Source organism: Bombus affinis, chromosome 9 (assembly GCF_024516045.1).
Source record: "Bombus affinis isolate iyBomAffi1 chromosome 9, iyBomAffi1.2, whole genome shotgun sequence".
Classification (NCBI taxonomy): Eukaryota; Metazoa; Arthropoda; class Insecta; order Hymenoptera; family Apidae; genus Bombus; species Bombus affinis.
In genome coordinates, this window is record NC_066352.1 from 10,180,317 (window position 1) to 10,197,691 (window position 17,375).

A 17,375-nucleotide genomic window follows, 5' to 3' on the forward strand; every position below is an offset into this window, starting at 1 on the left:
ACCTCCGGCGTATCTGTCGTACTGAGCTTCCGTGTCTCCTATTCTTCTCGTTACAATGGAACTGCTGAACGTTACTCGTTGATTTAAATTTTCCGGTACATGGGCGTGCACAGCCGCGGCTGGATATCACCCACCACCCTCTACTACATCCTTTCGCCCACCAACCCCCCGAACCATCGCCACTTTTCGTTCGACACAATGCCTCCCCATCATTTTTGTCAGTCGAAGGAAAACGGCGAAAAAAAGCAAAAGAAAATAGGAAGAGTGACCACGAGAAGAAAGTGCTTCCTGAAACCGACACCCTTCCGTTTCGCTGAACTAACGATGGAATCAAATTTCGATATTTTTCACGCCTCCGCCACTTTTACACTGGTTCACCGTTCTCTGGTTTGCCACCTTTTATCTTTCTCCACTTTTGCACTTTTGCCACAACAATCGCTAATTGGCCTTTGATTGGACTCCAGTGGACTTTATTTCTTTCGGCGGTGAGAAGATGGATCCTTCTTTTTTCTCGGATACGTACGTGAAAACTCGCTTCGACTAAAAATTTATATACTTGAGAGCAATGGAAATTTTTCTAACAACGAGCAACGTTGATTTGATTTCCTTGGTAACGAATTTATTAAGATTCGATAAGGTGCGAAACTATTTCGCATGCAAGAACCTTCGAAAGTTAAGTAATATCTTACGCTCGTAATTTTGCCGTAGCTGCAGTGCAGCTTTCAAAGCGAAATTCAACTATTCACTTGTTATTTTCATTCCATTCGATCGAATAAATTTTTCCTTCATGACTATGCAAACTTTCATTTCGGCGCTATATTTTCCCAGCGAAGTTTCTTATTTTACAAATGTCCCGTAGAACGGAACGCTGCATGTTTTTAACGTCACTCTACCTCTATATCAAATCGACCACCGTTTTTCATTTCCATTCTTTCGACAGAAGCCTGACTTGTGGTAATAAAAAAGAAGAATTATTTCTAGACAAACTAGCGTATATCGTTTTACTCATTCGAGCAAGATAAACGATACAGTTTCTCGATCGAGGAACTGCGTTTTATAATACGTCAATCGAATAATATTTTTAAAACAGCGATAATTAAAATCACATAAATAATTTAAAGCGTATGAGAAATTTGAGAAATTGATAGGAGAAATTGAAGTGAACGTTAAACGTATAAAATTCTGCTGATGGGCAAAATGCTGGTGGATGTAATTCAAGAAACGGAACCTCGTTACATCGTCCACGTTTCACAGAACGTGTACCGCTCCTCGTCACTTTACCAGGACAAAGGGACAACAGGGAAACGCAGGGAGAAAAAGGGTGGAAGAATATTCGTGACACGGCGAAGCTTCTCTGCTACAGCTACGTGGGAAATTAACGGCGGGCGAGCTTAAAAATTCGGATTTAGCTGTGGCGCGTTGTTTCCTCGGAAAAAATTACGATCCAAGAATGAAAATCCATCGCCTCAAGCGGTCAAATGTCCTCTAACTGTTTTCTTTCACGGTTAAAATATTTTTTTTTTTTTTTTGTAATTCGCCATTAATTTGTATTCTTTGGACAAACTCAAATGTTACTGAAAAATCCCATTAAAGTGTTTCAAAAAACATAGTTTGGAAAATAATATGTATAAACAATGTACGATTAATTTACAATTAATTTTTAAATAAATGCGTGGTGTTATTTAGGAAACGAAGAAAATCGGAAAATGTTTAGAGATTACCGTAAATACTTGTCCAAGAACCTCACAAAAATCAAGGGTAAGTATTTTTACTCTACTTGTCCCAGAGGTCCACAAGAAACATATCAGAAGCGAATTAGAGAATCTCCAGAGAGGATAGTCCTCGTAAATCCCACAAAGAGACTCTCTTCTTAAGGAAAGGAGCGGTTCGAATTCTCGAAAAAAGTTCACAGACGTTCCATTCGTGTCATATCCCGTTGGCTACAGCTCGACTCTTAATTACAGGAAGTTAACTCGCTTCGACAATTGGCTGCGCACTGAAATCTCGATTAATCTCCGCGAGCCACGTCTGCTGGTTCGCTCGTAGGAATACGTGCCTCCGGCCGGCAACGTCGTCCGACTCTCTCTCTCTCTCTCTCTCGCTCTTTCTCTCTCTCTCTCTCTAGCTCTTTGTCAGAGACGTCGAAGAATCGTGCTGACGTAACTGGAATATATTATCATAACGCGAGGAAGCGAGTATTATATTGGCGGCGCAGGGACGAGGATGGTGGCCGCCACTGTCACGGAAACGGAGGCAGAGTCAAGAATTTAGTTTGGTGAAACGGAAGACACGGCCATAATGAGTTTCCTATTAGATTTGGTCGCTACTGTTGCCTGGCAACCCGCTCTGACTTTCGATCCTCTCTACCTGGCCGCGCCAGCAAATACCGCGCTCTTTGATTTTATTTTCTTCCCTTTTTTCACTTTCCTTAGTCTCTCTTTCTAAAAGGTTTCTCTACGGGAGATACATCGAATCATTGCGAATTCAATGATCGAGGAATGTGAATTTGGGTTTACGTTCCTTTTTGATTTCTCAAACAAGCGATCGAATCTTTTGTCAGCTCCGAATTTGCCCAAGAAGAAATTTTAATGTCGAAATTAAATTATCTCGTACACGTAGTTTTTCGAATATGTTTATTATCGAATATGCTTATGCCTGATTATTTAGCAAGATCAACAAATTTTAACGCGACTCGCTCAAGCACTGAAACAAATTGAAACAATAGACAAAGTCCGAGAATGGAGTAGCTAGTTTCATTGCCTCATTCGACTGAGATGCACAGTCCGCATGCTAATGGCTACCGGCCGTCTCATCGACGAGACGGGTCTTGTAATCCACGTTCGTGCGACCTTACCGTTGCCAACTTCTGCACGCACGTAATTAAGGGAGCGTTCGAAGCGGTAACGATTGGCTCGCCTCTGTGATAGGTATGCCGGCCAGAGCTGCTGAATCTCCAGAAATTGGGTGACAAAGTTTAACTCGCTGACGTTCGTCAAGGGATCGAGATTAATTCGACCGACCCTTCCATGGTGGAGACGTTGACTATCGGAATTTTCTTCGCCTACGCTCGTTCTCACTATGACGAGGGTGGTTACTGGTCAATATCTGATAAAATTTCACGGTGAAAATGTTGATGAGGCTTTGATTGATTCGAGGATTATTGAAAATTGGTGTGTGTGTGTGTGTGTGTGATTGCTTAATTTTGGTTGCTTAATAGAAGAATTAATTCTGTTTTCTAACAATTAGGTCTCCCGGTAAGTTAGCAAGACGAACGTCAACAAATTATACACTTATGATAAAGAGGGAAGTGTAATAATGATAGCGAATGGTAAATTAAAATTTCTCTTTCCAATAATAGGGGAGAAAGAGGAGCGTAATTACTCACCTAAAATACCGAGTCTATAATTTATGGTGACGACGACGACACCCCCGTAGCTCGCCAGCACGCTGCCATCGTAGGGGTTGCCGCTGCTCCATTCATAGCTCTCGCCGTGCACGAACACGATCACCGGGTATCTCCTGCCTCCTCCGTCCCTCGCGCCAGCTGTAATCAATAAAATTATTCTCTGATCGATCGGCACTGCTGACACTTGATAGTTCACGTCGCGCATCCTTAAAGATCCATTTTTCAAAGGTGCCGTTCTATAAACTTTTGACGCCACCGTAAAGGATTATCGGCAAGTTTGTCTACAGAATCTAACCGAACGTCTCTCTACCGTCGAATAGGTCGTCTATCTCGATAACAGGTTATCGAAAGTTCACGTACAGGTGGTTAATTACGAGCATATCAACGATATGAAGTAGAAAATTCCACGAGTACCGGAGATTGCAACTCATCGGAGGGTAAATGAAAATGTTCCCCGAGCAAAATCGAACGCCTTGTTACGGGTATCTTTGCACGCGGGCAAAAACGACAGCATTATCCCGGTCGTTTCCGTGTAATGACCGACCCGTAGAAAATATTAAGGTACCACCGGCGTGTACGGTGAACTCTCGTTAAAGCGAACGATGGTAACGTAAGTAGCTAAATTCTGTGTAACATTATTGACTGTGTTGCTACGTTGAAATGGAAACGACCTCATAATCATCGACGTCTGCCCGTTTCTCCACTAACGAGTACAAAATGAACCGAACGATAACAAAATTTCAGGCAGATAAGTTTCTGCGTGTGCGAGAGAAGGCATTAACTCGCAATATGTAACGTTTAAATAGTTAAGGATAGAATTCTTGGTATGCAAGTGGCTAGAAACATTGTCTGTATGGCGACGCACGACGTATCGCATTCGAGGTAATTAAAACGAGGGTTCACGAACGCGAGCTGAGTACGTCAATCGGATTTAGTATGCTAATACAGGACTGGAACACACGTGAGCATGATCGCTGTGGCGAACAACAACCTCGGTCATAATTCAACAAATCACGCATTACCACACACGTCCCTGTGTGAGCTATAGTGTTCAAACGGCGCGATTCGATTTCCCTTCGTGCCGTTTTTCATCGAGAAATTGGCTGCCGCGAAGGGAAATGGAATCCAATAGGAGCTGGAATCTACAAAATGAATCCGACACGAAGAAGAATTTGGAAAGAGGATGATGTCTCTTCTGTTGAAGACTTCGCGCCAATGAAATTACGCGAGATAGAGCTTATTAAATACTTAATTCGACTCTCTTCCTTAGGGTTTTCCCTTTTTATTAATCGAATTGTGACCTCGTAAAGAGGAAAACCGTAACACTGGCAATTCGATTAGTCCTCTTGTAACTTTTAATGAAAAAGAGAAAATCTCCCACTAAACGGCGCCAGCACGCGATATTCACTTCCGCCTTTCCCTCCTTTCTCCTCCTCACTCGGTCAAACAAAGTTTCAGAGGGAGGAAAGTCGATTCGCATAAATTCCTTTCTTCCTGTCACTCTCGTGAAACGTTTTGTCTTTCACTAACAATGGGTAAACGATTACGATAGAATAGCCGAGAATTGGTTCAAACAGGTTCGATAATGCTTCTGCTCATTAAACAAAGACTCTTTAATGAAGAGGTGGAACAATGTCAAGCGATGAATCATGCGAAAATGCGATCAAATCGTAATAAAATCCTATTGTCGGATACGATCAAACGATCACTAAATGCGTAACAGTAAAAAATCGCACAATGGCAAAAAGTCGAGAAGGGTGGCAGAGACGACGATAGGAAAACGTGGAAGGTTAATTTCATCTAAATGAAAATTCTCAATGAAATACAATCCCTCGTAATAACTCGACTTTTATATTTGTAATTGCCCGTTTCTCAATACTTGGTTTCTTCTAAAGTTCCACTTAGCTTCTATCCTTTCCATTTCTCTCTTTCTCTTCCCTCTTCTTTACAATGGTTCTCTTCTGATTGTTTCGCCCGTTACTCAAGCTCTTTTCTTTGATCTCCTTTCTCCTATCTTATCTTCTTAAAATCGTCTGTCGTTTTCCTTTATTCCTCCGTGTTCCGTCGCGTAACACCGTCTCGGACCTGTGCTTCTGAAATATTTCGCACAGCGAACCGCGTTGCTTATCCGGCGATACGTTCTCGGCTCAATTTTATCTGGCGCTTTATTAAGCCGTTTTTTGTACCCGTTACTTCACGTTGTGCAACTTTACGGAGCAGATATTTTCCCTTCTCCAAAACAAGTTTTCTTGGCGTAGCGATTTAACCCGAGTCAAACGGCAAACAAGAAATTTATTTTCAATTTATACCCTATGCCACTTTTTTCAATGTTACATATATAAGAAACTGTCGCGAGTCGATCTTAGATCCTCGATCAACGCCAGTCGCCTGTTTTCTCCACGAAGGATGAGAACTGACGTCGAGAAATATTGTCCAGAGCGCGTAAGGACCAACGTTACAAGGATGGATTTAATCGATGTGCAAATTTGCTCGATCGAAATTTTTCATCCGGTAGTTTGGCCGATCCTCGGATGACGCATTCGGTGTTCCACCGCGTGTCAGGCGGCGTTAAGGCGCGCGCGGGACATTCGATTTTATCGGGCGGGCGCGATACATTATTTCAGCCGGTGAATAAATTTGCCAGAGCACTGTCAATATTTGATACGATGTGCAAACAGTTTCGTGTGCCGGCAACGCCTCTAACGTACTTTACATATTCATAAAGCCGCGTGTTCGACTGTTTCAACGGGAGTTGCTGAACGGGAATGTTATCAATCGTAACGACGACGACTCTCCTCCTTAATCGCTTTATTTTTTAGATGCTTCTTCGACCAATATCTTTGTCTTGATAGCTTCTCTTAATTATAATAAAGATAAATAATGTCTCTCATTCGATAAATAAAAATTAAAAAGCATCTATTTGTGTTAGCTAATGGAAAATGAAAAGTAGTTTGTCATGGCATTGATAGGTGTTCAAATACAAAAGATTTGTCCTATTGGAACGACGATTTCTCAAAGTGGAGGAGGATTTTCTATCCGTTGCGCTTCATAGTCTCGCGAGCTTCCGCACAGATCGTGTTCCTTGATACAAATGGCAACGTATCTCTAAAAAGTATTTCATGGGGCTTGGACGTAAGAAAGCAGAAAATGGAAGAGATACGATCGAGCTGCAGGTTTCCGAGGCGAACTCAATTTCTAAATGCAATGTCGTCGCTTTAGGATTACGCGGTCCTTCTTTCTTGGAAAACGCGTTGAGAAACAGATTACGTTTGTTCGATAAGTCATCGTGATAATGTTTCACCGTGTTTACATCGTGAAAATCTTTTTCCGAATTAATTGAATGTAAATGCAAGCGTGAAATTTTTCTAGTAATAGCTTATCCTTCACGATGAATGATCTCACCGAAAGCAACGATAGCTTTAGAATTCTTAGCATTATTTTGTCTCCTATTTACGGAAAGTTGGGCCGGATAGGGGAGGGAGAGGACAAGAGGAGCAGGAAACTTTTTATTACTTCCGAATTGAATTCTATACATCTCCCAATTGGCATTTCGTAGAAGTGGCTTCGTCGCCACGGTAATCGCTCAGCAATCTACATCCGCCGTACTTGACGTGTATCTCCGACGTATCCCCTTTTCAAACAATGAAACTAGCTTCCTTTGCCGTGCTATAGGAAATTTCCAAATAGCTTCGAGATTCTCATTCCTTCAGATTTCCCGTTATTTCTTCATATTTTGTTTTTATCTGTGGACCATAAAGTAAAGAGGTTCTGCAGCTTTAGAAACTTGTCAGCAGAGCTTACGTAACAGGTTCTGCCATAAACACGAGATATTCTAAGCACAGCCGATGTCAAGAGAATTACCCGTGTTCAAGAATCGGTTGCCAGTCTAGGCAACTTGTGGAAGTTGATGTAGCCTGAAGCCCTTTGGCTGGAGTAACATCGTTGCAATCTAAGTTCTACCATACCTAAAGCTAAATTAGTCGTGAAATATTCTCGCGTATAACTTGTTGGTATACGCCTCGATTTTTTCCCAGCACGATAGTTGACTAGGAACTCGACCTAAAAACCCAGTTCGTGCGATCGATTGACTGAGTAAATCGAGGTTGCCGATCGCATGAACACACCGCGATTCTAATATTTAGGTAATCGCGGCTCGACAGAGATGTTAGCGTTATCTAAGTCTACAGACACGGTTACCGATAACGTCGGTTGCATCAACGTTGAAACCCTCTGTTAGGTTAACGATCTTTGCTACGAATTCTGCTGTTCCTCTGATTCTAAATAGCGCTAGTAATTCTGCGCGGAATACTCCGGTTCGGCGCTGAGCACCAAACTATTCGGCCACTGCGTCATACCCTCGGAACAATCGGATTTTGTATGCAGCCGGCAGAACCGCGTTTTCATCGACGCGCCCTTTCCGCCGAATGGTCCGCGGCCCTGACAATGCACTCGTGGGAATATTACGAGATATAAACTAGACTAACACGATGTAATTCTGCTTAGCATGCTAACTGCGTGTTCGACTGTAAGTCCAAGCGTAGGGTGGCCACCTTTATCCCGGGAACAATCTGAAACTGTTCTCCACTACGTACTATATCGTTCCGTTTTCAGCTGTTTTCTCATGTTCCCCTCCAAGCCTTTGTCAACACTGTATCTTCGTTATATTCACGGAGAAGAAATTGCGATAAGATAAGTGGATTTTGGTAGAATGTTTGTGAATTCTTAGCGGCGAAGCTCGAAAAGGAATGGCGCTGATTCTCCGACTTCCGCATTGTTCCATTACTTTGACCTTTTCCTTATCCCTGATCCTCGTCTGCTCAACTTTTTTCCTATTCAGCATTTTCGAAGGGTGCCACCCTTCGCGTCGCGCGTTTCTCGTAGATATGAAAAATAATGGACCGTTGTTTATCTATATCGCGAAACTTCTTCCTCTTATGATATTTTTTTCTTTACGATCTTACGATCTTGCGATATTTACGAGAGTATTTTTGATAATTATTTATTTAATTTATTTTTATCGGTCCTTTACGAAACACATCGATTACAATGATTTATTATCATATTTCTTTTACCTCTTTTGGAAAATCGAAACGTCTACCTCATCCTTCGCTGCAATCTACACGTTGATCGCCAACAGAGAGAATATTCATGAACACATCCCATGGATCACGCGCGACCGATTCACCGCTGAAAGCGAGCCATTTCAATTTTCTCAATCGGAAGAGAAAAATCGGTGGTTGCGAAGTGGCGCCGATGGAATCACCGGCCCGACACAAACTTGGGGGAAGATCCGGCCGATTGTTTTTCCGGAATCCTCCGGAGAGTGGCTTCCGCGGGACGACCTACATTTCGCTAGTTCGCTGACACGTCGAGATATAGAGACGTTTTCCAACTTCAGTGTCCCTCCAACAAACATCCTGGCACACAGGATGAAACGTGCGTTTCCTTCTTCTTTTTTTTCTTTAAACAGGCTTGAAACAAATTTCAGAGCATGAACTTACGCTTTTACCTCGTTCGACTGCTCTAGGTGGAAAAACAGACTGACAGAGAGTTTCAAAGGTGTGAACGATGGATGATGTCGTTTCGTCTGAAGTTTCTCCTCGTCGAGGAACCGCGAGAGTATCGACGTCTCTTTTAGGGATTGATTTTTGCTTCGTTGATAGCCCTGGGGTTGGAATTTTTGGGCACAGAAATGAAATGCAGATGAATGTATGGAAAAGAGGGAAAAACGTTTGGTGCCGCGAAACGAGTTCGTGCACGATCGTTTGAAGAGAATTCGAACGCTTTTGTAGGAGCCACCGCCTATGGGGAGGAAAAAAGCAGAGAGTTATATGTTACCGCGCAGTTCGATGCTTGTCAAATAGACTTTTCACTCGGAGTTCGACGAGTTGGGAATGAGTCTCTTGATGCGAGAGAAACGCTAGCCGTGTGCGATCGGTTCCGAAGTAATTCCCAGAAGTTTGTAGAAGTAATACGTGGATGCTCGTCGAGAACCAGATAACAGGCATCCATTTATCGAATGAACTTGGAAAAACAGCCCTCTAAAATGCCGAGGTGGCATGAATTTGGGGAAACATTCTGGCCCATAACCACGAACCGGCAGACAACTTTCTTCTTGGTGCAAAACACGATCGATCAAAGCTCATGTTTTCATGATCTTTCACGTGCTCGACGGGAGAAGATGAAATGGAGTAACAGATGGTTGGCCATCAGGGTTAAATGAGCACGCCGCACAGAGAGAATGGAATGGAAACGACGGGGATGAAACGTTGCTTATACGAAAATGATGCACGAGAGGGTTGCTTAGTGGGAATGCTTTGGAAGGGGAAACGTCGACGAAACCGAGCGACACGCTGTACAACGTCGATGGGACGGATTCCCTTCCGTCGCTTTGCGTTCTCGGCGAAATAAGACAAGAAGAAAACGGCAGCAAAAGGCCCCGCAGGAAATGTCAACTTTTTTATTAAATATCTCGCGCACCGGCGCCCAAGAAAACTGGCTGGCGCGAAGCGAAACGAATTGGATACGCTCCTCCTCGTCGTCGTCGTCAATCGAGTTTCGCATTCCCACCCTTCGTTCCCTTGTCAGGCGGCCGTGTTTCAACGTCGCGACTCTTGGCCTTCGATTTAACGATACCTTATTTCAACCGTATCTTCCAGCTTTCCGTTCTCGTACGTCTGTAGAAATTCTCGACTATTTTTCATTCAGAATGAAACTGTCGATCCAACGGTTTGGAAAAAGAAGGCATTGTTAACGAAGGAATAGCAGGGCAAAGGTAATATTAGCACGTCGTGTGAGATACTGTATGTGTACCTTTGAGCTTTCTGTTCTCGCGTGTTTGTGAAAGATTTTGGTTACTTTTCGTTTAGAATGAATCTGTCGGTTTTAGGGTTTAATACTGAAGCGAATGCGTTAACGAAGAAATAGGAAGGTAAAGGTAATATTAGCACGTCGAATGAGATATTATAATCAATTTACAAATTTTCGTTAACCCACTAGCGTTATTAATTATTTCGAGGATGGAGGATGGAGTAACAATGTTAACATTAAACGTTTACTGTTCGCGTTAAAAACGACCGTATATCAACCCAGCTAAATACCACATATACAAGTCTTCGTTATTTACACATAAATTTCATTATGAAGTTAAATAAATCCCGGTGCTTCGGAAATCTAGCAAAGCGTGTAAATTATTTACATAACATTTAATTAAACTTATCCAGGTAGATTGCAAAAGCACAAGTTATAGTTACTTCGAATCGCTAATTCAGATTCTTATTCAGTCGCTATTAAAAATATATTCATCTACACAGATACGTAATATATGTAACCCTAAGAGCGTGTGCGTTTCTTTTTATACGTAGTAATGAGAGGCACGATAGAAGGTGGTTTATAAACGTGGAAGTAATAGCTTACAGAAACAGAAACCGAACTCATTGGGAAAAGCTTTGATGACGCACGAGGTTTACCCATGTATTGAAACTCTCGACTATTTTTTATTCAGTATGGAACTGTATACGTATACGTACATATACGTATATACCGTATACGTGCGTCATGACCAGATTTAACAAAAAAACTTTGCAATAACGTGCGCACACGTTAGGGGAAAAGGCTCACGAGTTGTTTAAAAGTTATTTTCGCGATCGACCTTAGTCGCTCGTATATCTTATTTTACGTCAATCGTCATCCGAAACGAAACACTGTAAATCATCGAAGAAGAAAAATATCGAGTGGAAAAATATATGCGGATTTCTACCTATCCGGCTAGTCGTCGTTCCAAATTCCCGCGTCCTTTGAGCGTGCACCGTCTTCTTGCGGGTAATATTTCCACGTATAATATTCTGTTCGACTAATCAAATCGCGCGAAACCAAAAATCTTCGAGTTCCAACCACGTTTGCACGAGGTAAGACCGCGAAGAGTTTCTCGAGAAAAGGGTCTGGAGTAGCTCGTTCATCCTCGAGCATACTCGAGCCATTAATTAACCGGCGCATTATAAAATCCCTTCTCTTCGTTCCGGCTAGTAGGCGATTCCCTTTCAGGGAGAGTGGCTCGCGCGAGTATTCGGCGCGGGTTCGCGCGGTCTGAAAGCCATTGAGAAGGCCGCACGGTTAACGGTAGATTTAACCGGACAATGAACTGCGAAAGCAACAAGCTCGGCTGCGGATGTAATGTAACACTCTATGCCGCAGCCTGGGCAGTGACACGACCAGGATTATGGCGTTCAGATAAGGACGATGATGGCGCGCTTATCACCACTGTGATCACCGTGCGTGCGTGGGAGCGGAGCGGCGTGCTCGTCGAGATAATACCACTCTCGTTGTTGCGATGTTGTTACAGTTGCAAAAGAACGGTAAGAGGTTGATAAGGTTAGCGATAGTGATGGTTTCCGGTATAGTAAAAGGAAATCCTACGAAGACGATCGCAGAATGACGTAAGAGGTACAGTTGGTGGATAGTGGATTTGTCTTACGGTTGCGAAAATGCATTCGCGCGATGAAAGAAATTATAGATGGGAGAAATGTTAAGGAACACCATAGAAGACGTATGGGTGAACCTGGAAATTACATATATCGTGATATATCACGTTGAAATTCACCCGGTCGTGGGTGAAATTCAAAAGGTCGGCACGAATAAAGGAATCGATGGAGTTTGAAATTTGGATGGGAGCCAATTTACGACTGCGTGAAATATGGAACGGGAAGATTTACAATTGCATAGAGCCGTTGACGTCGACAAATCACCGGTGATATCGAATAAAAATTAAATAAACCAGTGTCTAGAAAAAGTGACGATATTTTAAGATCTAATAGACGCTTAAGTGAAAATATTATGTTTTGCATTTCGAAATGAAAAATCCCGCGTGAATGCGATTCGTATATTTCCCCCATCCCCGTAGCACGGCGTACGTCATGGCCACGTCTTTAGATGGTCACAGAATGGTGCCAGATACGTAGAAGAGAGAGAAGGGACGTGGAGTTTTCTGGGGTGCGCATTTTCACGGCAATCGTGGTAATTTTCCCCGAGGGTAGAGCAGTGCCTTTCGAGCTCGCCGTCGCCCACAGCCTGCCAGACTTATGCTAATTAAATCGAGCGACCGCGTTGAAAGGGATATACGGTTAAAAATGAAATACATCTGCCTGTTTCGTTCATGAACGAGGCCAAAAGCAACGCCATGAAGAGTCTCGCGTTTCCGTCCTTCCTTAATGCCCTTCGTAAAAAAGTCCTTTCGATTTTAAGCCATTTAAGTTTTAAAAAAACGTATGCTAATTTTCAGCTTTGTCTGCGTAATTAAACATGTAAATCCTGGTTGTGTTATGGTTATGATTTTTCCTCGCATATTTATGAATGGCATTTGTCTTGCTATCACAGCGAAATGAATTAAAAAAAGGAAAAGACTACGAGGAGATGATTACGTCTGACGAACGCAATTAACGAGGTACGAAAGTATAACGGTTCGGGGACGCGGTTAATTCCCAATTGATATAAAATGTCAGAGAGATCAAGGGTACGTCCACGATCGATACTTTAGTCAGCTAGAAAAATTCCAGACAGGCTCGTAATGAAATTAAATTCCCTCGTTGTATTGTGCACGCTTGTGCGAACGCACTACCAATTGCACGAGTTGGCGTTTCCATTTTCACCCACGTTTCCACGAATATTTTAATTCCGCCGTGGTGAAAGGAGTCGGAGAATTAAATAGGAAGCCGTGGCAACGAGTCGTGGTTGAAATTACATCGGGCACTTGTCTCCAACCTAAAGGTACCACGCGTTTCCGCTTTTGATCGCGATGCCTATTATTCGATAGTACGTACTTTGTTTCGCGAAATATCCGTTGGTCCATCGACTAGCAGTATCGTACGTTACCGTTTAAAGGAATTAAGATCAACTAGCGTTTCATCGCTTGACGGGAAATCAAGTTTTCAACTACGAGCTGTTGCTTAAATAATTTCGCACCTTTGAAGCTGTGCGTTGTATAAGATTGAACACGCTTCCGTAGGGAAATACTTTTGGCAAGCTACTAGAAATAGTCGCTTGGAGCAAAAAATATGACAGGGAAGAAATATGTAATTTATTATTCAAATGTGCACGAGGAAGAAAATTTGAAGGCAGAACCGTATTAAGAGAAGAAACATGGAAATACGGAACACTTTCCATATCCTGAACGTTTCGAGCTTCTCAAGGTATTCGATTCGTTTTCCGTTTCACGCAAAACGTAAGTTAGCGAACATATTTGAATCGCATACTTCCTTCTTCGAGCTGTCCGTTATTTTCACCGAGAGAAGTTGCGACGCCGTTGGTTCGACTTCTATTCGCGGAAATTAGAAGCAAACGGAATAACGAGGATGTCCGTGTCGTAACTCATCAGGTTTCTATCGCGTAAAATCGCGATATTTAAAAAGCAGCGAATCCTCGAAACGAAGCAAAGAGTCGAGTAAAGAGCGGAGAACCAAGAGCCAGAATTTCAGAGCAAAGCTTTTCTTCCGTTTCCTTTCTACCTTACCTAACCTTTCGAAGATACAATGTACCCGTAATTAAAGCGTGTATCTAAAGCTGGCATAACGGTCGACCTCTGTGAATCGAATCGGCGAGGTCGAATGACCGGTGAATTCGTGCCTCGAACGTATCTTCGTGCGTCGCTGCCATCAGCAATGGTGGCCTACTTTCTTATCATAATTGTCCCGCCTTAGAGCCTTTATGATCCGGTAATGCCATCCAATCTGCCGCGATTACTCTTGCAGCAGCCACGAAATTGAACGAATTAAGGAACACGTCTCTGGCAGGGGTTGAAGGAGCCACCTCCCCCGCCCTTTATTCGTATCTCTCATTTACACAAGCGCGTGTGCAGCCTCTTTTAGCGTCTCTGACCTTCTCTTTCTCGCCTCTATGCAGGCAGGAAAGCTATACGAGTGGCATAAATTTAATACGGTACACGCCAAGGGAGGTGCCATACGTCCGACCCTGTTAAGGCTGTCTCCCTCGAACCCGCGTAGTTCAACCTCGAGTCCCTCTTCTCTTGCCTCTCTCCGAGAGTGCCTTATTCCTTCCTAATGTTAAATTAAATAATTTATTGCGCGACCTAGCAGGAACCGACCTGGCTGGCCACCAACCGGTCACCATGATTTATGTCGAATCGCAGCGATGGAGAGACCCTTTGACTTGAATTTATTTCGTCAGGTAATGAAGCTCGACTGACAGGGGATAAGTAATCGAAAAAGACGGATGGAGGAAATGGAGGGCAAGTTTCATGGGGTACTGATGGTTTTGGCACAGGCTACCGATGATTAAGCCTGAACTTTTGAAATATTTGTTCTTTTTCCCTTTTTCTTTCTTGAGCGAAGGTCGAAAGTCTCATGAATGTTTTACCAGAATTTCTTTGCTTTTATTTTTTAGAACCAGAGTTCTAAATAATTCTATTTGTACTATGTTTTGTATTAGCCTTTTTCGGGTCGGCCTTTTACGGAACTAGATTCTTAGAAACGGAATTTATTTCCTTGTTGTTCGAACAATTCCATTTGCCTTGCCCACGCTTGTATATTTTCTTAATTTAATTATTCCACGTTTCCCTTTGATGACATAATTTAACAGCTTCCCGGTTAGTCATGCTTTTTGTTAAATTAACTTGCAATTTTTTACACCTTTGAAACAGTTTTAAAACTTTTGAAAAAAGGAAAACGGAACCTATAGTCAGCAAGATTGACATGTACTGATTCTTTTTTCACCGGTCTTTCGTCACAAAGATCTATCTAGAACATATTCTTGTTGGTTCTACTATAGAAAGTTTCAAACCCAGCCACTCCTTTCGAGTTCATTACTTTACAATTTCTTCCTAAAGCATCACCCTCTCGTTACTCATTAAGGTTTAACTAGCATATCTCATCCAGAAATTTAATTGTTTCTCTTCTAATCGCTTAAGTACTTCGTACAAGAACGACAGACTGGCGAAGCTGCAAGTTTCACGCGTTTCTTCGTTTGGTATCGCGTGGCACCGCCTCTGATCCCGTTTTCGCTGTTTCTCTTTATTGTTTACATTTCTACAGGCGCATCGTTTGCATCCTGCTGTGCCTTTGGGAAACTGGCGCATGGTCGGGAATAGCGTGGGCGCATGACTACGGCGACAAATGGAGATTATTCGGGGCTGCGAACAAGGACGCGACGATTCCTTACGATTTTCCGAGTCGTTGCCGTCTTCCTCGGCGAGATAATCTTTCGCTCGATCTCGAGGATTACCGTTAACGCTCGCTACTCGTTTCTGCAGTTTAAACCGTCGACGAAATACTCGGCATCCGGAGGCAAGAAAAGAGGTTCCCAGGGAAACCGGAGGCCACTGAACCCTTCACGCGTAACCCCATGCATTGAAATTTAGTTACGCGCGCGTGGGCTTTGTAAGCTCTGTAATTGGATTCGCGCGTGCTCGCTCCTGCTTCTCCTTCCCGCGAAAAAATAGGAAATTTTATTGATTCCTGGTCTGTGAACTCGGAATCTTGAATCAGAATCTCTGTTTCATTTTTATACGTAATCCTTCCCTTTGGATTTCACGAGAAGAGAAACGTCCCTGAAAAATTGATTTAGTTCTCACCTCGTGACGTTTCTCACCTCTTCTTGGTAGCAGATGTGAAACGCAATCACGGAAGCGTTGGTTCCTTTTTTGACGATTTAACGCGCAGTTAAACGCGTGGACTGGTTAACCACAGGAATTCACGGTCGAGCTGCACAGTATCCCGAGATTCTGAGGTGAAATTTCCGGCTAGAAACTACGAGATTCTGAGGTAAGTCGTCGTTTCGTTAAACGTCGTGTCCTAAGATTTCTAAAGCGAATCGTAGGTCGTCGTTCTATCTTGGACGCAATGAGTCTCTTTTTCTCTTCTCCTTCTTCTTCTTCTTTCCCTTCTTCTTGAAAAGAATTTATGAGTTTTAAGTTTTAAGGTTCAAAGGGAAGACGAATTTTAACTGCAGATTTCTCGGTAAAGCCTTTGGTTTCTTAAGTAACGCATTTTTCGCGAATCCCCGATGACAGTGACGAGTTTTAACGTTCTTTCACCGGCCATTAAATTTTCGACGGTGCGCCACTCTTTTTCTCTGCCGGCGCCGTCTCTAGGGCATCGTGAGAAATCGAATTAAGCCCGTCGTCGTGGACAGGATTTTTCCTTGAGAAAAAGAACCGGAACCAGGAGAGAATACTTGGCAAAGAGCGACGTCGCTAACTGCCTTTAAGCTGGCCATTTTCATTGTTACCGCGAAAATGTTTCTAGAATCACGTTTGCAGTTTACTTTGCTGCACTCTACTTTCTTGCAATTTCCGGGACAAGGATTGCTCATTATTTTTTAAACACAGCTTTCGACATTGCCTTAGCCTATATATATTGCCTACAAGTAGCAGGGTATTGTCTCGTTATATTTATTGGAAAACTGACAAATTGTAACTAATATCGGGTATAAAGACATGACAACGGTGCGATAAATAAACGCTATTATACGTTACTATACGACATTAGTTAAAATTCATTAAAACATCGTTCTTGGAAGATCAAATGAAAAATCTGTCGCGCCGGAAACTTTTGTTCGCCATTGTAATGTAATTTTAAGGCCTTAAGAGTCACAACGATACTAAAGGAATGATTTTACCCTTTGCAATGTGACAAACTGCACAAATACTAGATCTATCTTTCTCGGATTACGTCGTTCCGCAGCCGAATTACCGTAAGCCTAACGACGAGCAAGATAAGATCGAACAAACGTTTCATCGTGGCGGAACGACTGGGTTTTCGTCGGTTTTGGGGATGGTAATGGCCAAGATCGAACGACATCGTGCAATAAAGCGTAAACGGCGGCCGGATATTACCAGCTTAGAAGCTTTAAACAAAATTAGTCGGCCAGCTCCCAGTGGAGTGGCGCTCCTGGTTAAGGGAAAATTCGGGGGACGCGCGGAGAGATCAATTTCACTGTAGTTTCAAAGTGAAGCCTATTA

General features: G+C 42.8%; 1 protein-coding gene across 1 annotated transcript in view; it reads right to left on the reverse strand.

The window, feature by feature from the left end:
• The window catches only part of LOC126920360 (neuroligin-4, X-linked-like), a 222,763-nt gene that overhangs the window by 34,928 nt on the left and 170,460 nt on the right, over positions 1 to 17,375 (reverse strand). The window contains exon 2 of the mRNA XM_050730593.1: positions 3,386 to 3,544. Coding sequence (XP_050586550.1) covers positions 3,386 to 3,544 — 159 coding nt within the window. The remainder of the gene's footprint in view (positions 1 to 3,385; positions 3,545 to 17,375) is intronic.